Source organism: Heloderma suspectum, chromosome 7, assembly GCF_057233095.1.
Source record: "Heloderma suspectum isolate Gila_16-S chromosome 7, 16-S_ref, whole genome shotgun sequence".
In the NCBI taxonomy this organism is placed as follows: Eukaryota; Metazoa; Chordata; class Lepidosauria; order Squamata; family Helodermatidae; genus Heloderma; species Heloderma suspectum.
This window is the reverse complement of record NC_139464.1, coordinates 50595627-50620633: the sequence shown is the minus strand read 5'-3', so window position 1 is coordinate 50620633 and position 25007 is coordinate 50595627. Positions and strand designations below refer to the sequence as shown.

General features: G+C 42.5%; 1 protein-coding gene across 2 annotated transcripts; it reads left to right on the top strand.

The window, feature by feature from the left end:
* Positions 1-227: 227 nt before the first annotated feature.
* GAS2L3 (growth arrest specific 2 like 3) lies at positions 228-24409 on the top strand. Of its 2 annotated transcripts, XM_084811773.1 has the most exons (10): positions 464-571; positions 6729-6851; positions 9346-9378; positions 9830-9998; positions 11351-11469; positions 13163-13304; positions 18114-18177; positions 19282-19420; positions 20772-20879; positions 21359-24403. In XM_084811773.1, the coding sequence occupies exons 3-10, from the start codon at positions 9361-9363 to the stop codon at positions 22757-22759; spliced, it is 2160 nt and encodes a 719-aa protein (XP_084667899.1). In that variant the 5' UTR covers positions 464-571; positions 6729-6851; positions 9346-9360; the 3' UTR covers positions 22760-24403. The 2 variants fall into 2 exon arrangements, with proteins under 2 accessions (XP_084667898.1, XP_084667899.1); XM_084811772.1 differs by lacking the exon at positions 6729-6851 and having other exon boundaries at positions 228-571; positions 21359-24409.
* The last annotated feature ends 598 nt before the right edge of the window (positions 24410-25007 follow it).

Below are 25007 nucleotides of genomic sequence, written 5' to 3'. Positions count from 1 at the left end.
CTTTTGTTATTGTTGTTTTGCAAAGCGCTTTATGGCTTGGCTTTGCCCGGAGGCCTTTTTCAAAAGGTGCTTCAAAAAAACACAGCTCCGCCACCGCTCCCTGGTTCCAGAACAGGCTGCGTCGGGAGGCGAACGCTGTGCAAGAAGCGCTTCCCTTGCAGCACACCCTCCCTCCTTTCTCAGCGCATGCCTGGCTGGCTAGCAAGCTGGCTAGGAGTCTGTCACGCGGACGGGACGGGACGGAGACCCACGGCGGCTGTCACCCGACGCTGCCTCAGCAGCAGTTGCCCCCCGCGGAACTGCGGCGGCCCTCTGGCTCGAATCCGCGCCGCCGCGCAGCGCCACGGCGAGCGCCCACGCGGCGGGCCGCGCCGCGCCGCGCCCAACCAGCTGCTCGCAAGCGCTCGCTCCCCCGGTCCCGCGCGGCCTTGGCTCCTCCTCGCGCCGCCTGATTGGGCCTTTCGAACTGCGCGGGCGGACGCCAGCCGCATGAATCGGGGCAGGGGCTGCTCGCCGCCGCAATCGCCGGGCGGATGATGCGCGGGGCAGCCTGAGTCGGGGGAAGGTGGCCGTAAGTACCTCCCGCGTCTCCCTCCTGGCAGGGCGCGTGGCTCCCGCGGTGGGGTCGCGCTTGCCTCCGGCCGCAGCACAGCGTTCCCTCCTCCCCACCCCGGGAGTGCCCGCGGGGCAGTTCTGATAGTAACAGCCTTCACACTTCTCCATGCTGGGGAAAGGGTGGGTTGGCCTTTCTTCCTCAGGGGCATTGCCTTAAGACGGGCACCCTCCAGATGTTTTGGACGACAGCTCCCAGCCTTCCCGACCATTGGCCTTGCTGGGGCTGATGGGAGTTGTTGTCCAAAGCATCTGAAGGGCCCCGGGTTGCGGAAGGGATGGGTTTGTATGCTGGAGAGTATTTTCGCTTTCTCTCTGGGACTATCTATGAAAAAAAAAAAGAAAAAAAGGAAGAATAGTGGTTATTTACACAATGGTGGTGGTGGTGGTGGTGGTGGGGAATCCCTTGAGTTTGCCGTGTGAAGCAGTTCTATGGCTACGGTTTTGACAAAAGTCCTCCGAAATAGAGGGGGTGGTGGTGGGGCGGGGGTGCGCGCGCACACGCTCATGCATGTGTGTGTGATATATATAATCTGATGGTGTGAAAGTAATGTGCAGCTGCCCAAAGATGTTTAGGGCCAACTGTGACTTGAAGACAGCGTTGCTATGTAAGTATGGGATAGGGCCCTCTTGAGCTGTAATCTCTGTGTGTCAGCCTTATCGCTGTCTCCTTTCCCTAACAGGCCTCGGACTATGCAGGTTTTGAATTAGCATGGTCTTGTGGCAGGTTGTTTTCTAAGGCTGCAATCCTGTGCATGTCTAGGCATGCGTAGGATTGCACCCTAAAGGTTTTAAGCCAGTATATTTTTCTTCAGTATGAATTTGCATAACAGAATCTAAGAAAGCTCACACAGTTGCAAGATAGATAGTTGCCGAGTAACTTTGTATTCATAACTGTATACAGCCTATAAGTTTGAGATTTACCCACGTTAAGGATCACGTTCAGAGTTTTGATATCTAGACAAATCCTGATTGTATGTTTCAAAGCTAGTCTAAATCTGTGGGAATCTTGCAGCAAACTTATGTACACAGCATGGAGCAATTACTAGTCACATCTCCATGTAATGTCTGAAATTTTATCGCCCATAAAGACCTAGGGACCATTACTGAAGGTAGGCTCTTCAGGTATATGGCAATAGGCATCATGTCTGAATAAGGTAGATTTCCAGTGACAAAGTAGACCAACTAGTCTTGATCAGCAGTTTCAAATTCAGCAGAGTTAGCTTTGATTTCCAGAGTAACACTTTACAAACAATGTGGTGTACTTCTAAGTAATCCTCATTGAAACCAGTGGGACTTACTTATGAGTAAACATCTTTTTCATTGCCACCTTCATTTGGGTGCCAGAAATTTATAAAAGGTGCAAAAGGCCAATATTCCATGGACTTATCTCTCATGGACAATCTGATGTTGTAATTAAGGTTGCAAACTTATATACATGTACCTGCAAGTAAGTCCCGTTGAACTTACTGGGGCTTACATCTGAGTAGACCTGCATAGGTTTGCACTGGAAGATGTTTGATAAAATCTGGGATTTGCAAGGGCATATCAGGCTACAGTCCTGTTTTAACTATGATTTTCACCTCATTCTAAAACCTGTTGCACCAGCAAATAAGTGTTTTAGATACAGACTAACAAGGGCTGAAATATTTTGGCCACCTAATGCGAAGAGAAAACTCTCTGGAAAAGACCCTGATGCTGGGAAAGACTGAAGGCAAAAGGAGAAGGGGACTGCAGAGGATGAGATGGCTAGATAGCATCACCGATGCAATGAATATGAACTTGAGCACACTCCGGGAGAGAGCGCAGGACAGGAAGGCCTGGCGTGCTATGGTCCATGGGGTCACGAAGAGTCAGACACGACTGAACAACAACAACAACAACAAGGGCAGTGCAAGCCACAATAGGATGCTAGCATTGTAAATGGGATTTGCTAGGGTAGTTGTTTAGGATTCAGACTGAGAGTTTCCCACAGGCAGCTGGTTGGCCTCTGTGTAACAGAATGCTGGACTAGATGGACCTTTGGTCTGATCCAGCATGTTTCTTCTTATTTTCTTACGTCGGTAGACATAGTAGCAGGAGAGAATACCTTACCAGCTTTATCTGTGGTGAAAGAATACACTAAAGATCTTTTTAACCTTTAGGCATAGGTGGCTTGTATAACTTGAATCTGAAGCACTGTGTAAAACCATTCAAGAGAAAACATTGCAATTTAGGCAAAGTATCTGAAAAGAAATGGACTTCCTCTCACTGAGGATATGTCCTTTTCATTGTTTACTTGCTTGGGCTGTAAAACAAGACTCCCAAGTTGTGCTAAATGACGACTACATTGATGACATAAAGCTCTAAGTGGCTTGTGTCCTAAGAATCTAAGGCTGCAACCCTAAAGATACTTGGTAGTAAAAAGTCACTGGACACAATAATGGAATTTACTTCTGAGTAAACATGTGTGGGAATGCACTGTTGGAGACCAGTGTTTGCACCACCTTCTATAGTGGCCTTTACAGTTATTTGAGAATAGAGGCCCTCATGTTATCTTTCTATGTGTGCTTAGAAGAAATGATGAAGATGGCAAAGAGATGTCCAGTCTCTCTCTCATTTCCAGAAGTACCAAAGACCAGAATTTGTAAGAGAAAGTATTTGGTAACTGGAAAATTAGGGTGATGATCCATATGTTCATTCCATATCTAGGCATATCAACTAAGTTATGACAGAAAGTAAGAGAGCATGAGGGCATCAAATGACAACCAGGTTCAAGTCCTTTCACAGTTTTTCAAAACATTATGGCATTCAGTGGCTCACCAATAAGCTGAACAGGCATTATAGAAAGTTATTCTATACCACAAATTAAATAAGTTACTAAATGTCTGCAGATGCCCTGAACTTTAGGAGCATAGTGTGGGATTATATTCAGATATTCTAGGGAGCACGAATGTGGTGATATGCAGCAACCTTTCCATTTCCTGTTGGCTTGGTTCACGCGTAACGAGAAGCCACTGTGCATGGTTGACAAGCGACCTGCAGCCCTAAAACGGTTATGGCTGGCTTATCAAGCACCCCAACAACCCACCCTCACTGGGTTCACATGTAACAACAAGCTACAGCATGCCCCTGCCGTGGCTCAAATATTCAAAATGATGCCACGGTGGCTTCTCATTACATGCAAACCATGTCATTCTATGCAAAATAAGCCAGCTTCATTTAATGGACTATCACTGTCCCACTATAGAATAGACCTTTATTAATAAGAGAGTGTCAAAAATATTGTAGACTAAATTTTGTTCATAGTTTGCCCCATCATGCTCCATCACAAAAACTTAAAGGCATCAGGAGTGGGGATTTATAGATCTTAGCAGTTATACAAGCACTCTGTATAACCCCTGCTGAAGCCCACCTCCATGAAGGCTCACGTCATTGTCACCATCACCGTCACTATCAGCAGCCATTCCAGCTGGCTGTACTGAAGAAGATGTCACTGAGAAGCAGGGCCATTCCACCAGCCCTGCGGAAAGATTTAATTTTTCCCTCTTCCCCATTCCTTTGTCCTTAGGTGTCATGTCTTTTTAGATTGTAAGTCTGTGGGCAGGGACTGTCTTGTTTTACTGATTATATGTAAGCCTTTTCAGGAGACTTTTTGGCTGGGGACCAAGATAAAAATATTTTAAAATAAATAATTTGTAAATTTGAATAAGCGAATTCTGTTGTATACTGTAGCTGCTTAAGTTCTTCAAAAAGAGAAACATTTGAAACTAAACAGGTTGTTTCCTTTATAAATGGAGAGAAACATACTATACTATTCTCTATAAGTGACTTTGTATACAGGGGATCTTTCTGTAGCTCCCTTGTCATGGTTGAATTGCTTTCTGTTGAGGTTTAAACTCACAACAGCTATTCCACCTTAGGAGATTTATGGTAGGGTTTTACCTTGGGAGACATATGGAGTCCAGAGCTCTGCCTGGTCCTGTATTGTTAAATGAATTCAATTTTTTTGAGTTGATCATTTCCTCCGATAAGTGTGATACTCTTCATGTGTACTCTTGTCCTGTTTTGGCTGTCACATTGATCAGGGAATGATTGACCAGCTAGGTCCATAAGGTGATAAATGCCTCCTTGAGGTGGTCTCAACTTCAAAAGAGTTACTGGTTCAACTGTTGATGAAGAAATCTTCTCTGGGTCCAGAAAACAATAATTATTAGTGAACGCTAATATTCCCTAATGGAAACCAAGACTTGTTAACATGATGTTGCTTGCTAGCAATGGTGCTTGCTAATGTGACAGATTTCCCAGGAAACCTGTCATGCTAGCAAGCACTATTGATGAATCACAGGCATTGGTTTCTGCTAGTGTAACTTAAATAGCACTAGCAGACAGTCACAATTGGATCCTTCCCCGAGTTTCTAGATCTGTTTCAGCTGGGGTTCAGGCCTGGTTTTGGCACTGCGAGTATGCCAAGAGAAAGGCAGAGGGAGTGAGAGCCTGTTGATTTTCCTAAACTTCTCCATAAGTTTTGAAGTTTTTCTCCCTTTCCCATAAGACCCATAACTTGTAATACCAGAACCTGGGGTGATCCAATGAAGCTGAATGGTGGAAGATTTTTACTGCCTATTGTAACCAGCTCCATGGACAAGTGGGCTATAAATAATCCAAACAAATAAATCACTGAGCAATACTAGAGAATGGGAAAACCAAGGAAGAGTAATCTTACAGACTAACACTTTTATTCTAGCTTAAGCTTTTGGAGACAACTGATGAAGTGGATTGTAGTCCATTAAAGCTTATGCCGTAATACATTTGTTAATTTTCAAGGTGCCGCAAATAGTTTTTGTCAGTTTTGCTGCAACAGATTAACATGGCTGCCACTTTGGAAATTATTACAATAGAAAATAGTAGCAGTTGTCTCTTCTGTATTTTGAGTATAAAGATGATGTTTGATCCAGAAAAGGTGCAGTGCAATCTTATGTATGTTTACCCCAAAGTTATGCCACTGTGTTATGCCACTAGGCTTACCCCAGACAAGTGTATATAGGATTGCTATTTTACCTATGCAATGGCTCAGATTCAATATTATTTGCCCATTGATTTTAAATGGACTTGGTCATGCCAAACTATCTCTGTACTGTGCATCATAAAAATATAACTACTCAGAATACTTTCATAACGCTGTAAGAGCTAAGATTAAAGTTCCACCAGTTGTGTCTATTTGCAGCTTCAGCCTATATTTAGAGGGGGTGTCTATATCTGTCCCTCTTTGTGTGTGTGCTTGCATACTTGTCATGTGTTTAAAAATACCATTGGGGCCACCCTTTTCTGAATCAAAGGCTTAATCCACTTTAAGTTGCTAATGGCTGCCGAATTAACACCTGCCCTGTGCCTGAATTCCTTGTGAGCTACTTGCTATTTCAGAAGTGACATTGGAGTGAAAAGCCTCAGTTTTAACTGATAATGACCAATTAAATTTTTTCAGTTGTTTCAAAGTTTTAAATTGTGAGTTGCCATGTGGGCGCTTTCTGGCCTGAAAGGCAACTCAGAAATAATTTTATAAATAAATAAAATATTGCACTAGTAAATGATGGCAAGAGACATTGGCTGGTTCACAGGATAGTCAGGCTCAGCCATGGTGTGTGCTGGGCGCCATTTTGAATATGCAACCCATGATCAGGGGGTTGCCATGTAGTGCGGACGTGGCTACTGTGGGTTATTCAGAATTCAAAGGGAGATAGAATCCAAAATGGGTCAGGTAACCCCTGTTACTGGACCAGACATGTTAGCAGAAAGTAAGCTTTTGAGTTGCACAGATCTCTTCAGGAAGGAATGTTGAAAGGCCATTTGAAGCAATGCCCTAGCTTTGCTATTAACTTGAATCCTTGACACAAATCTGTAGTAAAATTGTGTGTGGATAAGGAAAGAAGGATGCAAACCATAGTTGGAATAAGGAAAGTATTTATAGTAGTAGAAGTATGTGACTCAGCCAGGCCCTTGAGAATGATGTTGTTTGTGCCCACTTCCTTCCCTAAGGTCTGTCAAAGCTCAGTTTTTGGTTTGTTGAATTGTGGTCAACCTGACTTGCTATTTTTTGAGGAAGAGTATAACTGCTTGCCTTTTTCCCTCCTCCACAGGGAGAAGGGGACATTCTTACCAGCCAAACTCTTCACTGCATTTACTGACAGACATAGCCTTCTGGAATATTATCAATGAGAAAGTGAGACATGTCTCTCTTAGAAGGGAGTTCTGGAACCTAGGTGCGTTCACCAAAAAGGCCCTGCCCCTAGTCCTACTAAGTTTATGTCTGGGGTACTTGGGACATACAAGAGGGCCTCCAAATATTATCTCAGTAGGGCAGGCTTGTATGAGAAAAAACAGTCCTTCAAATATCCTGGTTCTAAACTATTCAGAGCTTTAAAGTCATCACCAGCAGTTTGAATTGTACCTGCAAACGCATAGGAAGCCCATGCTCCTGTTTCAGCAAGGGAGTTGCATAGTATACACAGCTCCTGTTAATAATCAGCCTGCTATGTTGTGGACCATCTGTAGCATCTGAGTACTCAAATGACCACCACAAGGTGCTGATTATCGGAAACCATCCATGAGCCCAGTCCTATGCATGTTTACTCTAACATTAGGTCCCCTGAGTTCAGTGGGACTTTCCTCCCAAGTAAATCTATGCTTGCTTTTATATAGGTTCCACTGAAGTCTGGGGACTTAATTTCTGAGTAAACATGCATAGGGTCATCACACTGCAAGACTGCTGTATAGACTGAGCCTGCATTTAGATATTACACTCCCAGTCCTCCAAATCATGATCTGGGGAATAGGGAACAAGCTACAAGTTTGCATACTTCCTTCTCCCCTTCTTTCCTCCCTGCTTTCTCTCAACTTAATAGAATATGTCCTGTTTTACTCAAAGCACAGTTTGAAGTCATGGTGGGAGGGAGCGTACAAGCTTCTCACTCATTCTTGACCTCCAGACCGTGATTTGAAGGATCTGGAACATGATGTCTGAAATGCAGCATCCAACTGTAAGTCTGTAATGCTGAGAAGCAGGAATCCCACTTGAAGTTGTAGTTGTCAGTTTGTGACCAACTTCTTGAGTGCATTGTAGTAGATTTCTGTGGCAGTTGTAATGTTATCAAGTGAATTGATGCAAAAGAATTTGACATTTCCCTTCGAATGCAGTTTTCTCCAAACAGATATGTTTTATGAGGCATTCCCCCAAAATGAAGCTGCTGGACATTCTTCTAATAGTTCTTTTTGAATACTGAACTTTGTTCAAGCTCTGAGCATGCCCTCCAAATTAGGCTGGCTTTTGTTCTTACTGTGGAAGTTGGCATGTTAAGGCCCTTGTGGACTGTGTGGGGCTCCTTATTTTAATGAGAGCAGCTTCTTTGCTAGCTGCTTCAGCCATATTTTTTTCCTTCTAAAAAGTCAATGAAGCCTCCTGCTTAAGCTTTATTGTTTGGACAAAGGGCTTTTTATGCTAAGGGAAATTTATTCCCTGGGACCAACTCGTGAGAAGCATAATGCATTCATTAGTAATGGCCTATTTGTACTCTGCCCTTTTTGTGTAGTGTGGAGAAGGGAAATAACATCAGGAAAAGGACATGTGTTACTAACATTCAAGGGAGAAGTAAGGAACTTGTGCATTGACAGATATGATTAGTTCAGGATATATCTATGCCCTCAAATCAGCTGTGGATAGGAACCCAAATAAATCTCTGATATAGTCCTAAATCTTCACTATAAGCACTATTAGTATAGGAAATATATATATATTTTTAAAAACAACTATGCTGCCACTTGGTGTGAAGGTAAATTTAGAATCAAAACATGTGTTTGCTTTGTAAACACTGTAACCCAGTTGGGAAATGATAGTTAGAGATTAGGGCTTGCACTCCAGTACGAAAGTATTGAGCAAAGTAGATAATGCTATTATTTCTATAGTGTTGCATTAAACTATATTTCCAACATGTCATCTTTCTGGAAGGGACTTGTAATCTCAACCAGGCCATTGTGTATATCAGCCTTTTCCCAACCTGCTGCCCTCCAGATGTGTTGGACTACAACTCCATGCTGGCTGAGGTTTGTGGGAGTTATAGTCCCAACGCATCTGGAGGGCATCAGGTTAGGGAAGGCTGGTGTATATTGTTTAGCTTGTAAATAACCACTTGTCTGATTGCCTGTAGTGATTAAGAATTGTCTTTAGGTGCCTAGGCAAGGATGCTCTGATCCAATTCATTAGTCATGATCAAGTCCCAAGTTAACACATTCATATTCTGAAATTTCTATTCACTGATGTCGAAGAAATTGAGTCAGTCTTGAAAAATATTGCTTATTGACTCTGAAATCCTGAGGGGGGGAGGGTTATTATTAAGTACTACATTTTCTAGCTCTTTCTTTTTATCAGCCCTCCTTGTTCCCAGTCTTTGACCTTTTAGCTATTACATTTAAGCTATTACATTTTGAAGCTTACCTCTGCAATCATGTGGGCCAGAATTCTGGCTGAATCTAACAGGCCTCACAAATGTGCCTTGAGGAATGCATGAGGCCTATGAACTGTAGGCTGTCACCTGTACTGAGCCAGATGAAATGCTTTGACTTAGATATAAGATGACATACTGTATATATAGTGTTTTGACATACCATTTTATTGCACTAAATTGGTAGACCCTGGAGGGTAACTCCAATTAAAATAGTTCATGAGTTTTAGTTTGAAGTGTCTCTCCTCTTCATTCCTAGGAAAGTACGGTCACCATGCAGCACGCGGTTCAGGTAGGCAAAGTGAAATATCAAAGCTATTTTTATTAAATTGTTGCCTACCTCAAACACAAGTCTGACAATACACCTCTGAAGAACATAAATCCCTATGTTGCTTTAACGTGCCACAGATATGAAGTGTCATGTCTCATGTTTCATAAACTTGCTGTGTGTGTGCTTTTATGAAAGCTAGACTTTTCTAGAATGTGCTGGAATCCAGAGTCCACGATTGCAACAGGTTATCCAGAAAACCATCAACTTCAAATTCTAACAGAGCTTCTCTAAAATAATTGTGAATCATTTGGGTAACATGTTGGATGATGGTATTACTGACTTAATACTCTTCTGTATCAGTTTTGAAAAGGCTTCATAATGGTTAGCAGTAACATTCAATTGTTATAACTAGCGACCTGCGGAATATATGGAAGTGTAGCCAAGTAGTTTGATTTAGTTTTTTCCCCATCAGGTGTGGTTTGGAGATGATCCCCCATTAAGTCCTCGAAGTCCACTGACTCCAAGGCATGGCCCAGGCTTAGCAGATGTTTTACTCTATGACCAGTGGATATCTGTCCGACATGAGGCAACTCTGGTACCTATGCAGGAGGATTTGTCCATCTGGCTATCTGGCTTGTTAGGTAAAGTTACAGCAAATATTTATCTGTTTGGAAGATCCATCACCCTAACAACTGGTAACCAAGGTTTAGCACAGGGGTGTTGAACCTCAGGCCTGAGTGCTTCATCCAGCCTGCCTGGGGTCTCAATCTGGCCTTCCTGGGTCCCCAATCCAGCCTTTCGGAGTTCACTAGATGGCCACACTCCCTTCCCCACATCCCCCCCCCCCGCCTATTGTTTGGTGGTTTCTTGGTTTTTGCACAATTTCTTCTCCATTCTAGAAGGCTGAAATGCCTCTCCAAAGGCTTAGTTACCGGCAGTAAAAGCTTTATGCTTCACTGTGCTGGTATTCTAGTTATGTTGCCCTCACGCCTTTTGCCTTTGGCTCCACCCACAACTGAAATGTGGCCCCCGAGAGCTTCTCTGCAGTTGAATTCGACTGAAAAGGTTCAACACCCCTGCTTTAGCACAATGAATAGAGTTCATACTGACATATGTTAGAACCACTAATGTATAAAATAATTGCAGGTGCCCATTCCTATTCAGCTTACTTTATTTCCCTGGTCAGTCCCACTCTCTCTTTGTCAGAGGTCTGGTCGCTGGCTAAGAGCATATTGTAATGCCTTGCCACAATCTTTTTAAATGCCTCTATTTCTACAAACATTGACTAGGGAGTCATTGGGTTCCAATGTTAATTTCTAATTACCATTGTGCAACTGTAGCCTAAAATATAGACTGCAATTCAAATCATTGCTCTTCAAATGCAGAAATGCAATCATATACAATAGTGTGAATGACTTTTGTGACACTGTATTTCTAATGTGTCAAACATGAGGAAATGTATCACTCAGCTTTAGCTTCCTTGTGGTTCATCCAGAGCCCCACTATGGCTCCTTCCATTGCACCGTAGGGACGGTCACATACTAGTCCTATATGCTACCTCCATTATCAGAGGTAGTATAATTCTGTATAGCAGTAGCAGGGGAACATGAGCAGGAGGGTGCTATTGCAGTCATGTCCTACTTGTGGGCTTCCCACAAGCAGCTGGTTGGCCACTGTGGAAACACAATGCTGGACTAGATGGGCCTAGACTGGTCTGATTCAGCATGGCTGTTCTTATGTTCTTCTGCAACAGCTTCTTGGTTATATATTATCTGACAGTGTTTGCATGAAATGTCTGAAGTGTGGCATTCGAAGGCTGAGTTGGAATTGGGCAAAAGCAGATGAATAAACCAGAAAGAGATGCTTGTGAAGGTTTTAGGATGTGGTTATCCCTATGCAGTAGATTTAGGATGTGGTTATCCCTATGCATGCTTGAACTGTCAGTCTGAGTTTTGTCTCCGCTACACTGATGAAGGACATGGCTATTTTACAGGGATAGAACTTACAGCAGAACAGTTGTTGGAAGATCTTGATAATGGCGTTCTGCTGTGCATGTTGATTGGCGTTATTCAAAGCACAGTTAAAAAAAGTTGTGACCCAAATGGTTTAAGGGTAAGTACTGTGTTCATCATTACATTTTAAACGTAAAAGTTATATTTCATACAAATTAATCTCTTTGAGCTTCTGTTTTCCCGTGTTTGCATGGAAGAAGTAGCATGTAAACTGAAAATACATGTTTATCCTATTAAATGCAATTCGGATAGCACAAGGAAGTCTATCTGGATTATCGGCAATCAAGTGTAATTGGGCATTCATGTGCTCCATATGTGCTGGTTCCCATACTACTTCCTTGTTATGCGAGTGCAGGCCTGGCAGTGTTCTCATGCAGGAAATGTTGTGGCATTGCTGCCTGTGTGAACCCAACACTGAGGCTACTATAGAGTTGTTTACTTATTTTCAGGTAATGTATTCAGAACAACCATTCTTGGAATTTATTTACCGAGAATAATTGCCATCATGTTTCTGCTTGTGCTCCATGCCATGGCTAGCATATATAACTCAGCTTCTCACAGGAACTGATCCTGGAAAAAAGACAAGGGTATTACAAGTACCCTTGCACCTAGACTCTTGGGAATCCTGGGATGCACCGTGGTGGCTTTAGTTTTGTACAGGCCTAGGGTGCACCTTTCTTTCCTGCTGAGCACTGCAACATGCAATGGACTGATCAAAGAAGCAAATGCCAGGAGGATAGTAAGATAGTGCTCTGAATTCCCTTGTGGATGAAGAGTGGTTTATACATTTTGGAAATAAATACATGGTTGTTGTTTAGGTGGTGTATGTTGGGAATGGGATGTGTGGCATGCAAGGGGCTCTGAAAGCAGGAAGTGCTATGGCTGAAACAAGATTAGGACAGGTAAAATGTTTGTAGCTGGAGAGAAGCAGGTCATACATCATAAATGTTTGGGGAGAAAAGGGCTAGTTAAGAGGCAAGGGTAGCAGTGAGCACAACAGAGCTATGCTGGAAGGTAGCCACACCTGTGGGACCAGATTGGAGAAAAAGTGATCTGCTTCATGGGTGTGGCTAGCAGTTATTGAGAGATTTAAAATGGTGCTTGGGTAGTGTATGTGGTGGTTTAGGATGGTCTAGTATAGGCCAAGAATGTGATTAGGATTAATTGTTATGCCCCCTACAAAAGGGAGAAGATAATTTGGAAGGAGATATGAAAAACCTGCTGATCATGATCTAAACTGTATGTGAATTGAAATTCCAGTGAATCATGCGTTGTCTTCTGACAAACTTATGCTACTTTTAGATTACCAGAGAAGTATTACGTATAACCTTAAGGCTTTGCTTGATATTTCATGTGATAATCTATTATGCTTGTTCTTGTTTGTTGGTAAGATATTTTTAAAGTCCCTTTCAAATCACTGTTTCGACAGAGAATGTAGCAAGTTAGTCAGTTATGGGTCTTCTTCCCCTTTTGAGGGAAATGCTTCTGACAACTAAAGACTAAGCACCACAAACTTTCCTGTGTCAACTGAGTCCTAAGCAGTGCCAGTCAAAACCATTTCCATCATTACTGTTATGTATACAACAGAAATTGTTTCTATTGCAGTTTTCTCTTTCCTTGGAAAATCTTTTAAAGTAGTTTCTATTTGCTCACGAAATGATTACCGCCCTCTTCAGCTTTAACACACTGTCCTTTTGAATGTAAATGTAAGGGCTTTGTGATGGTATAAAAATGTATCTCTCAAGTTTTCCAGTTGTCACAGATATTTTTCTCCACCATTTCCCTCTTTCCAGGATTTCCCTTTGAGAAAAGTCCCTTGTAAGAAGGATGCACCTTCAGGATCCTTCTTTGCTAGAGATAACACAGCCAACTTTCTGAATTGGTGCAGGTGCATTGGAGTGGATGAGACTTACCTCTTTGAATCTGAAGGCTTAGGTAATTACTGCTAAGGATTTCATAGATTCTTTTTAGCCCAGCTCCACAAACCTACTTGACCATTCATTTCTCATACAGGTTGTTATTGTTGTCTATTGTTAAAAAGGTGATAAGTGTTTGTAAGAATTAGTTCCTATGATTTTGTTGCAGGGTACCTTGATTGACTCTCACAGAGATGTTGTGTTTAAAGTATAATACTGTAAAATTTCACACATTCTTAACGCAGAGCAAAATGAGAGGGGGGAAAAAACAAGACTTCCAATTGAACTTTGGGGGAAGTAGAAGAACATTCCCGCTGTTGCTCTTCATGACTTGGCCAGCCCTGTGAGATGACAAACATGTGGCCTGTCATGGCCATTTGTGTGGCCTCCACCTGGTCCTTGTTGCTGCTGCTACCACTCCCAAAATCCCAGTGATTCTGGTGGGAAACAAGGTGCATGGGGAGTGTGTACCTTGTTTCCCAGCAGAATCGGCCTCTCAACAGCTGTTTGGTGGGCTATCAGGATCTCGTTTCTGCTGGGAAACAAGGCACGCACACCCTGTCTTCCATCAGAATTGCTGCAATTTTGGTGGTAGCCATTTGCAGCAGGGGTGGGGCGTGGGCCCCGCAGGGTTCCTGGGGGGCAATGTAGCCCCACAAGCCCTGGAAGCTGCACACCCCTGCCATAGCAGAAGTGACATTCCGGAATAACATAAACAATTACAGAAGCAAGAAGTCTTATGATTTGAAAATTAAACTGGACAAATATTTTGAGAGTGTTGTATCATGCTCGTTAATAGAGCAGGAAACCTTTTCTCTGAAGATGTTGGTCCCTGTCCCCCCACCCCTTCTGCAACATTATTTCATGTCTACATATGCCAACTTCTTTGTGGGATTTGGATGTGATGATTGATCTTATTAATGCTCCCACATGTGCTGATTTGTGTGTCACCATTTCCTGGCACATGTTCAAATGCTGGGTTGAGTCAGCAAGTGATGAGTCAGCAAGGAATGAGTCACAGTACTGAAACCTCTTGGCACATGCACCATGGTAGCAACTGTGCTGGCTTCACCATATTAACTACTGCCAAAAATGTATGTGTGACTCACCTATAGACACTGGATGTTTATAGACATTGGGAGTCTAAGAAAGCAATCCTGTGGTCCCTGGGAGAGTGTCCCATGGAACATAGAATTGTTTGGAGTTCCCCTTCCAAGACGGTAGATACTGCTATGACCTGGGGAGGGGGACTTTGCATTCCAATCCTTCACTCTCACCCCCTCACAGTTGCCATGGAAAGAACCGTGCTGGCAGCTTCCCAAGGTCTCAAATGCTGCCTTGGAGGGAGGGAAAAGGGGGCATTCCAATGGGTGGGGATGAGAAAGGAGAGGCCGGGATATGAGAAATCCTATGGACTCTCCAGCCCTGGCCCAGTCCCTCACAGCACACCTTCTCTAAATGGGCTCAAACGCCGTCTGGAGGAAAATTTTGTAAATGGAGGACGGAGAGGCAAAAATTGCCTCCATTACTCCTCCTGCTCTACCAGCCCAGCAGGGCATTGGATACTCAGAAGCCTCTGAGATTGGAGACTCCGTCTAAGAAATTTTCTTTTGAAATTTGGGTGTGCTTTATTTGCCTTTTGGGGAGTTTTAAGCAAATGTTCTTTGGAGCTGGGAAGGAAGCTTTATTCACAAGTCAAGCCTAGCTGGCATGTTCTTGTCTGTTTGCTTTTTGTCCTGCCACTTGCTTTCTTACTCAAGATCTTGCACTGGGCTTAAATGGTCAAACCCACCCACTCCACATACACACCAATATGCAAGGTAAACCAGCAAAGCGTGGGTGAGATGTTGGGACTCCATTAGACTCTAACCACAACAAGAAAGAGAAAATTGAGTGGGGAAGGATGAGGTTTCAACTGCTTCAGGTACCAAAATGGTGAACACCATGCCGTTGTATTGGAGTTCCAGGGGAGTCCCTGAAGGAAGTAGCACTGCCATTTAGAACTGAGCAACACTACTGAATATGGCCAGTTCAGGGAGAGTGACTGAGCTGGGTGACTGAAGAGGCCTCAGGCTTTTCAAAGGGGCCAGGACCCGAAGCAGTAAGGATAGACCCAACTGGTAAGGGTAGCCAGAGCTCCAGTACCAGAGGCAGAATGCCTATGTACACCAGTTGCTGGGGAACATGGGTGGGTGGGTGGGAGGGTGCTGTTGAACTTGTGTCTTGCTTGTGGGTTTCCTCTTGACAACTGTTTGGCCACTGTGTGAACAGAACACTGGACTAGATGGACCCTTGGTCTGATCCAGTATGGCTCTTGTTATGTTTTTATGTTCTTATGAACTCACCTGACCCTCCCTGGTTATTAGGGCTGGGTGAAGTCCTTCACTTTTCAAAGCTTGAAAAGACAAGACATTAAGAAAAGATCTGTTAATGCAGGGGTAGGGAACCAACGGCTGTCCATGTTTTGTTGGACCACCGTTCCCATCATCCCTGGCCATTGCCTATGCTATCTGGGGCTGATGGGAGCTGGAGTCCAACAATATCTGGAGGGCCACAGGTTCCCCATCTCTGTCTTAATGTGTTGGGAGGGTTGGAGAGTACAGGCCCAGACCTTGATGCAAAGAGAAGGGACTTGGAGGTAAGCGGATGCGAATGGAAGTTGAAATACCTATTTGGGTAAAATCTTCTTCTTGACCCAGATCAAAGCCTTTCCATAGCTGCTTTACAGTCCTTCCTGTTCTCACCCCCGGGGGCATACCCTGTAGACAGCATGCATATATATATATATATATATATATGCGCGCTTCAACTTTCTGGGTATGTGTTAGTATAAACGATCAATGCCCAGTTCCCTGCCGGGGACAAATATTCTTGGTAGTGAAGGGCTGGTAGACAGCATGATAAAAGTTTGTGCATGTTTGCCTAGGAGTCTTCCATGTTCCTGATTGTAGTATCTAGGAAAAAGGCAATATATATTTGTGCAGGGTTCTCGTCCCATGCAAACTGTGCCTTCTCTACTGATGGATCTGTGGACTGTGAAATGTGCCATTCAAGAATTGGATGCACTGAATTGATTAATCCCTTTTCCCAAAGGCAGGTATGCCCTAAATGGAAATTAGGGCCCCTCTGATTCTGTTTCATTTCTGCATAAAGTGTTTGAAGTTGTATGTGCATGCCTGCTAAATTAGGCAGCCAAGTTAAAGACTTTGTGACTGCATGGGCAACGATCTGTTAGTCATTACTATTTTGCATCAGAAACATGAACCTTAGATTCTTTCCCCCTGCATTTTCCTTTCTAATGAGGTGGCTAGGAAAACATAAATTGTCAAACAGGTTCAGGGCTCACCTTCTTCAAAGCACTTGAGCAGTTTATAGCAGGTCAACTTAAATAGATCTTGCGCTGGGTTTGCACCTGGAGGATTGGACTACCCAGCTCTAGTGTTCCAGCTGGACCTTGTAACCAGCAGCTGCCTGAGCAGGTTTTTCCAGATGGAGCAAAATCTTTGAATGCTCATTAAGAAAAGTAGCTCAAGATTGTATTGTTAATTAAGGTTTTGGCATTGTCTGTTTTTTAAATAGATGCACATCTGTGTAAGTCCCAGCTCTGTATGAGAAGTACTACTTAAGTTGTTGTGCAGTGCTTGTGCTTGTTGAAACACAACCTTTACATGTTTGCTCTGTAAGCTGCTTTAAAAAACAATAATAGCTGAAATGTATCATAAAATTTAGTTTAAGTTTATGTTGCACTTCAGGCAACTTAATTGGCAATGGCCAGTGATTTATACTTCGTTGAGTCCCACCGTCCTTAGATGAAACATCTTCTAAATGTATTTTTATTCACTTCTGTTTTATTTTTTCTGTAATGAAACCTGCAAAAAGTCATAATTAGAATCTGTCGCCCTTGGAAATGGTCAGTCAGCTTGCACAATATTGTATCTTTTCTTATGCTTACAGCTTGAAGTATTTGGAAGGGTGCTGACTATTTACACTTGCTGGCTTTGTGGCATAAATGCATGCTTTGTATATTCTTGGCAAAGAACCTAATAAGAGGGGCTGAATTCCTCTTAGCCTGCAGTGCCCTTTTGCAAGCATTTTTGGATGGGGGGAAAATAAGAAGTGGTTTTGTGCTTGGACAATGGATTCCCATGTGTGGGCGTATAGCTCTGATTCTCTGCACATCTCCTTTGCATTTGAACAATGCAGGGGCCTTAACGGTGTTGTCTACTGAACTTGAGGGCCAGGGACTGAAATCCCTGGGCAGTAATAAACTTTCTATAAGCGACTTTGTGCAAAACGCTGATCCATATGGATGTGGCCCATATGTGTGGAGGAAAGAGAAAATGCATCTGCCCACCCGCCCTATCTCTGATGTCCCCATGGGGCTGTAATGTTCTAATATAGCCTGTATACTTAATCGCACAGGGTAGAATACATGGGTGTAATTTTTGCTGAAAGACTCTTCCTAAGAGGTTGGAGCAAAACCACAAAAAGTTGGTGGAGTTGATCCTTTTTCTCTGATCTGATGTGCAGATTTCCACACTGATGGTAGCTACCATATTAATCTTTTAGTGTCAGAGAATGCTCTGTATGCAAGTGGGATTAGACATAAGGAGCACTCCCCGTCAGTGGACAGAATGGGGCAAATTTTGCTAGTGCAGAATTCCATGTCTATATGTGAGTAAGCGCTCTAGGAAACTTTAAATCTTGGCCGTTGTATGCAGTCCCAAGGCTGTTTAGTGTGGGCAAGCTCTGTTGACTTCAGAGAAATTGCTGTGATTGCAGCATCAAAGGGCCACCTTTTTTCTTAACCATCTTAATTTCCTTACAGTCTTGCACAAGGATCCAAGACAAGTGTACCTTTGCCTACTGGAAATTGGTCGCATTGTATCAAGGTGTGTATTCACTGCAGTTCTCTAACTAGAAGCTCTGAATGCATCGTGAGCATTTAGAAGGTTTCTCAGAGTTTTCAGAGATTCAGAGTGCAAACCTATGGTCCCTGGGAGGACATCCCGGGGGCTGTAGGCTATTGTGGACTTCCCTTTCTGTGGGCAAACCTCTCTCTCCACAGGTGGAGGTCTGTGCTGAAGGTCTCTGCCACTGTTGCTGCTCCACCAGCAGCTCCACGGTAGAGGGGCCTGGAACGGGGTGTGATGGGAGAGGCAGAGGCCAAGGATCCTTAGAATCCTAAGCTACCTCATTCCCCTGACACCCCTGAAGTACCCCAGAAACTTTGTCAGCCCTGGGAATGGGCATCATTATTCTCCACCATTGATGTCTGTGGTGAAAAGGTGAAAAAAAGGTGCTTCCCACATCTGGCCCTGGACACTTATAAGGCAGCAGGGCACAGGAAGCAGTGGCAACTACAGTGTGGATTCTCTTCTTGGTCTGTCATAGGATTCCTTATGCCTCCTAAACACTCAGGGAGAGAAAACCCACCACAGTTTCACACAGTGTGATCAGTCCAGCAAGCCAAGGCTGTAAGGGATTGGGCACCATCAATCAAAATGGTAGAATTAAGTTTTTGCCATTAGACTGGTGCAGGCTGTGGAAGAACAGCAGAGCATCTGGTTTTGAAAAACTGGGTCCCAACACAAGGGACATCACGAATGCCATCAACATCTGGGACAACACTAATATTCCATTTTTATACAACTGCTAATGTGTCCACCCAGATTTCTCTCCTCCTCTCACTTCCATTTGTGCTTTAAATCATGAACACTTGAGTGTAGAAATTTCCTGGCAAAGACCTTCTCCCAAAGGCTAAGCTGGTTGTGCAGGTTACAGGATTGACTTTCAGTGAGCGCTGCTTGCACATTTTCAAACTGTTTGCTGCAAAACTGAGATTCTCAGATGGCCAAATGATGTTCCAGATACATCACAGCTTGCTGCATATACATGTAGTAGCCAAGCTCACACTATTATCTTCCTTATTTCAGAATTTTACTTAACCCAAATATAATATCTTTTCTTCTCTCCTCACCCTTCTCTTTTTCTAGATATGGAGTTGAACCTCCTGTGTTAGTAAAACTGGAGAAGGAAATTGAACTAGAAGAGACCTTGTTGATGTCCTCTGATACTGCAGCTCCTGTCATCACCCCTAAATCATGTTGTCAACATGGAGAATTACATGAAGCAGTAAGTATCATGTCTATTTTGTCCTATGAAGATTCAATATGATTAAGCACATAAGAAGAGCTGTGCTGAATCAGACCAAAAACCCACCTTGACCAGCATTCTGTTCACACAGTGGCCAACCAGATACCTGAGTGAAACCTACAGGTAGGATATGAGTGCAACACCATCCCCTGTTCATGTTCTCCAGAATTGGTATTCAGAAGCTACTGCCTATTGGAGTTAGCATAAAGCCAGCATGACTAGTAGCCATTGATAGCCTTATCCTCCAGGAATGTGTATAATCCACTTTTAAAGCCATCCAAGTTGGTGGCTATCATGACATCTTGTGGTAGAGAATTCCATAGTTTAACTATATGATTATTCTATGTGTACTAACTGGAAGTCTACTGTACTGAATTATCTATGTTTTCTATCCTCTTCTGAGTGTGTTTGCAAATAGAATTCCATTTGAAAAGATATTTCATCTGTGTAACCTCACTCACGCCAATAAAGATTTCCAGATGTGCTCTATAGAGAATTTTCAATTTGTGCTAGGACATAGAAACACATAAAATGCCAGTGCAGTTCTCCCTATGGAAATAATAATGAGTTGTGCTCTGCATGGCAGTTCCTGCCTGCACAGTACTGACCTGTGGTGGTGGACGTGGTAATCTTTGGCATACTAGGTACTGTATATTGCTCCAAGTCTGAGAGGTTCCATTTTGAATTCTAAACTCCACCTTGGAGTGCATAAGCACCTGCCCCTAAATGCTGTTGCTATGAGTTATCCTCTTCAACTGGCCTTAATGCACAGACTTACTGGCATGGTTTGGGTGATCTTTCCAGGCATCACAAACCATACTTTATGACATTGTAAATAGTTTTGGAGACAAATGCTCCTCCTGTGCCCTTCCCCTCCTCCCGTTGCATGCTAGCTTCAGGAAAAAGATCTTGAGTTGTACTAAGCCAGAGTTTCCCTTTATGTCTGAATTGGGGAACTCTGGGTTAATGTTGGGTAACAAACCAGGAAAATAAGTGGAACACTGTGCATGGGATTGCAGTTTAACTTCACAATCCTAAACCTGTCTACTCAAGACAAGGGAAATTAGATCACAGTGCAGGAAGTAGGAAATACATGCTGTTACAAATATAACTATATTGGAAACCACTAAAATGCTCTTTATGTCCTCTGCAATTGTATGAGCTTATTATCTGTTTGGGAGTTTTGAGAAAGAGGGAAGAGATCGTCATATTGAAATGGGTATTGCTTTAGTTTTCTGTGATGCAATTTTTATAGCAAAATAGGAAGTTCACATTTAGTCTTACTTTTTTAAAAATGAAGAAATTTACATGAAATCTTTGTACAATATAGGTTAAACACATCGCTGAAGATCCTCCTTGCAGCTGCTCTCATAGGTTTTCAATTGAGTACTTATCTGAAGGACGCTATAGATTGGGAGATAAGATACTCTTTATACGAGTAAGTGCAATTTCTCAGAATGTTTTTGTTCTGTGACTTAGAATGTTTGGGACACAATCCCAGTCCTACAGAAGCTACTGCAATCTCATACATACATACATACATACATACTCCTGGTGATGTCATCTTCCCAGGCTCATCATTTGTTTCAAAGGCTGTCTCTGTGTCAGTGATGCCAGGGACTGTTGAGCAATAATTCTTTCAGTCTGCTGCTGTAGTAGTTGGCAGCTTGCACTTCTGTCCCTCTCTTGGTCTACACTTACATGTGTTTTTAGGATGTGAGGTGTGGTCTTCAGGGACAATGGAGAATACTTTGGTAATTTCTCAGGAGAGCTGGCAGATGTTAGCTGTCAAAGGGTCCCAGGGAAGGTTGAATGTTAAGACTGATCAAAGATCTTTCGAATACTTCCTGTAGTACATTGTTTAAGAAGTTATAACCAGCTATTCCACTATCTATTCTTTCTCCCCTCTTCCGCCAGATGTTACATGGCAAGCATGTGATGGTACGTGTTGGTGGAGGTTGGGATACCCTTCAAGGTTTTCTACTAAAGTATGATCCCTGCCGAGTGCTGCAGTTTGCAACATTAGAACAAAAGATTTTGGCATTTCAGAAAGGTGCATCCAATGAGACTGTTCCCAATTCATCTGCCAGAGCTCCACAGCCTCCAGTCATGAACCCCATATCTGCCATTGATACATATCGAACACAGAATTCAAAGCCCTCTACTGCTGTTTCAGCTCCAAAGACTCCTCGTGTAGCTAATACAAAGCAGGCAGCGGCTAAGTTTCCACAATCACCTGCACTTTCTTCCCCAAAAGCAAGAATGCACACACCACCTACAAACCAATTTGTATTGGGCCATCCCAAGTCAAAAGGCTCTTCAGTAAATAACAGTTGCTCAACTTCCAAATCTTCAGCAGCTGCTTCAAAAAAATCGGCACCTCCTTCTCATAAATTAACATCTGTTTCAAAATGTGTACAACCTGTAAAGAAAGGTTCTTCATCAGCCTTACTAAGAACTGCTGGAACTTCTTCAGAATCGCTTCAGAAATGTATCTTGTCACCAGTCAAACTTAAGCATTCCTGTAATTCTCCACTCATGTCTCATCCTGTCATTTCTTGTTCAGCAAGTAACCTTTCTGAGCTACCTGGAACAACAAAAAGGGTGGCCTTGGAAAAAGAGTACCATTCTTCTAACAGCAGAACAGGGATCAGTGTTGCAGCCAAATCTAAGCCTCTTTCAAAAACCTCAGTAAAATCTACAAGGCCAACTAACAGAAACGTACATGTTCCTACACCAACGTATTCCCAACAGTCTTCTGCAACACCAACAAAAACTGTTCCTAAAACTACCACTCAAACGTTACCAACACAGTTCCGCTCATGCAGAGGTATGCCAGAAACCAGCCAGGCCAAAAATATCAAAACTGCTGCAAGCATCAAGCAGCTGGGTTCTACATCCTCACTTAAAGCAGATAAATCAACACAACTGACATCTACATTAGGATCACGGAGTAAAAATGTATCTTCAACTGTTAACAATCATTCTTCAGCCAAGAACGTACTGGTCCAAAGTAGCAGGGTGAGAACTCAGGTACATCCTGAGCGTACTCCACTGTCTGTTGTGCGTCTTCCCCAAATGTCTACCATAGATGAAACTAGAAAAAAGCCTATGCAAGCTGCCACCAAAAGTCAATCACCGGTTAAAGCCTCCCTGAAGAATGATAAAATCCCTGATCCAACTACTAAGAATTTAAAATTAAAGGTTGCAACTGTAACTACTAAGGGAACACCTGGTGGGTTAAAGGATTCCACACTGAAGAGTAAACAGGATGATAATTATTTTGTTATGACTGGAAATAAGAAACCCAGAAAGTAAAATAACCAGGAATGTTAACTATTACCTGTTGTTTCCAGTAGCTGGTTTATTTAAGAGAACACTAACATTAAATAGCACTATGGTAACTGAAATGCTAACTCTTGTTTTACACAGTGCAGTTTGATAAGCTCTGAAAGTCAGTGAAGAACATTTTTTCTAGAACTTGTACCAGTTTTCTCTAATGATCAATATTAGGCACTTTACTTTAACATGCATTATATACATCATGAGTCCATTTCCCACGTTCATGTTTGATGTGATGAAGTCCTCATAAAATGTTGTTCCTTCCTTAATTTCACATGGTACATACTTCTGAATGAGTCTCATGTGCTAGCTGGTATTTAACATATCAGGGGAAAACTTGAGAATAGCAGGCTCCTATATTAGTAGTTATTGGGTGTTGCCTGTTGGGAGGCACCTTTTCCAGAAATATTCTCTATCTCCTAATGACTTTAGCCCTCTTTAGACAAAATGCCTGTGCACTGACTTGACATGTGAACATTTGTCTGAAGATGGCTTTTGTCAAAACTGAATGTGGGAATCAGGCCTTACTATTGTATCCAAGCAATATTTTCAATAAGAATAAGATTCTAGTATTTTTTTAATTACCAAGTAACTAGGAATATCCAACTTGGATGAGTGATTTATATGGGGGAGAGATCAAACTGCCTAATCTTGAGTGCTCCTGAGCTGAGGTTGTTACTCGTTGTTGTTGTTAAAATCTGTAAGTCCCATAAGTTTTCAGTACAACCAGGTCACTAAGAATTCTTTACAAATCTTGGCCTTAAACATCATCACTTTTAAGTGCCAGAGCAGATGATGTGCTCTATCAGCTGTATCATAAGATATTGTAAATATCAGACCAGATGTGTGTTCTAGTTTATTTATATGGTCTGTGTTCATGCCTGTACTGATAGCAATTGAGCTTAACGCAAGTAAAACTATGGGCATGATTACACAGGAACAATTCATTGGGCACTGGTGCTGTGTAGGCCTTTCTGAAGCGACTGGAAGTTACACAGCCGCTGTGCTTGGTGGACTGCATGCTTGAAATGCATTAGCCAAACTTCCCTATGGGAGAACACCCTGTAGAATTTTAGGAAATATGCTTGTGTCTGCAAAGTAGGAGTGCAACCTTCACATAATATGAATTAATTTCTATGCACAACTGAAATGCCTTTCAAATAAGCTGTGTATGTGGTTTTTTTATATTTATATCTCATACTGCTAGCTATATAATGCATTCCTTATTGCATTAATACTTTTATATGCAGCACAATCTTTTATGTAACTAACATTGGAGCGAAAGTAGCTGGGTCTAGATTTCTTTGCATAACAAAGTTGTACGTTCTCAAGCCAGAGGGTGGTTATCTGCATTGGGTGCATACTACTGTTTGTATACACTTGTCCTTGTTAAAGCAGTATTTTTAGGTAATTTTTTAAAGCTGCTGTAATTCCTGCATAATGTAAGTTTATGTGGGTGTCAAGAAAAGCACTGTCAACTGTTGACTATGGAATTCTGTTCTGTTGCAAAATATCTGCATGGTAGTCTGTTTAATATCAAACTGTGGCTATAATTTGAACATACATTGTGTATGAAGATGAAACTTGTCCTCACTGAATGAAATTGTGGTTTCTGTCCAAAATCACAAACAGGGTAATCCATTGTTGACTGAAGGTGAAATAACCAATAATGCAAGCCTGAGCTTGCTCTAGTTGCACTTTAAAAAGATACTTCTGCCTAACTGGTTGAGGTAGGATGTGGATAGAAGCTGTGTGTTTGAATGTGTATTCCAATGCACACCCCAAGGGAAACAATGCATTGTGACTTCTGCCCTTCTAGTTTCAATTATTTATGGATTTTAAACACACACATACCCCAAACAGCCTGTGAGAAATGGAAAACATGGGAACTTAATAGAATGTTATTGCTTTGGGGCACTTAATTAGAGCTTGGTCTGGAGTTCTTAAAAGCTGCTTAGTAACCAAAAATTGTAATCTTTAGTCTCTGTTGCTGAACTGAACTGCAGTATAGACATTAGCTTTATTCTCTCAGCCCCCCCCTCTCTCGCACATGCACACACCCCTCTGTTCATTGCTATGAAGATGTGTGTGCCTGGTAGCATGGAATGGGATTAAAAGTGGCTTGTAAACTGTTGTGATTATGCAACAAGCATTTGAAAGTTAATGACCATAGTCTAACAAAGCAGCCTACCAATTCTGAGTGATGGGATTTGAGGCCAGTGTG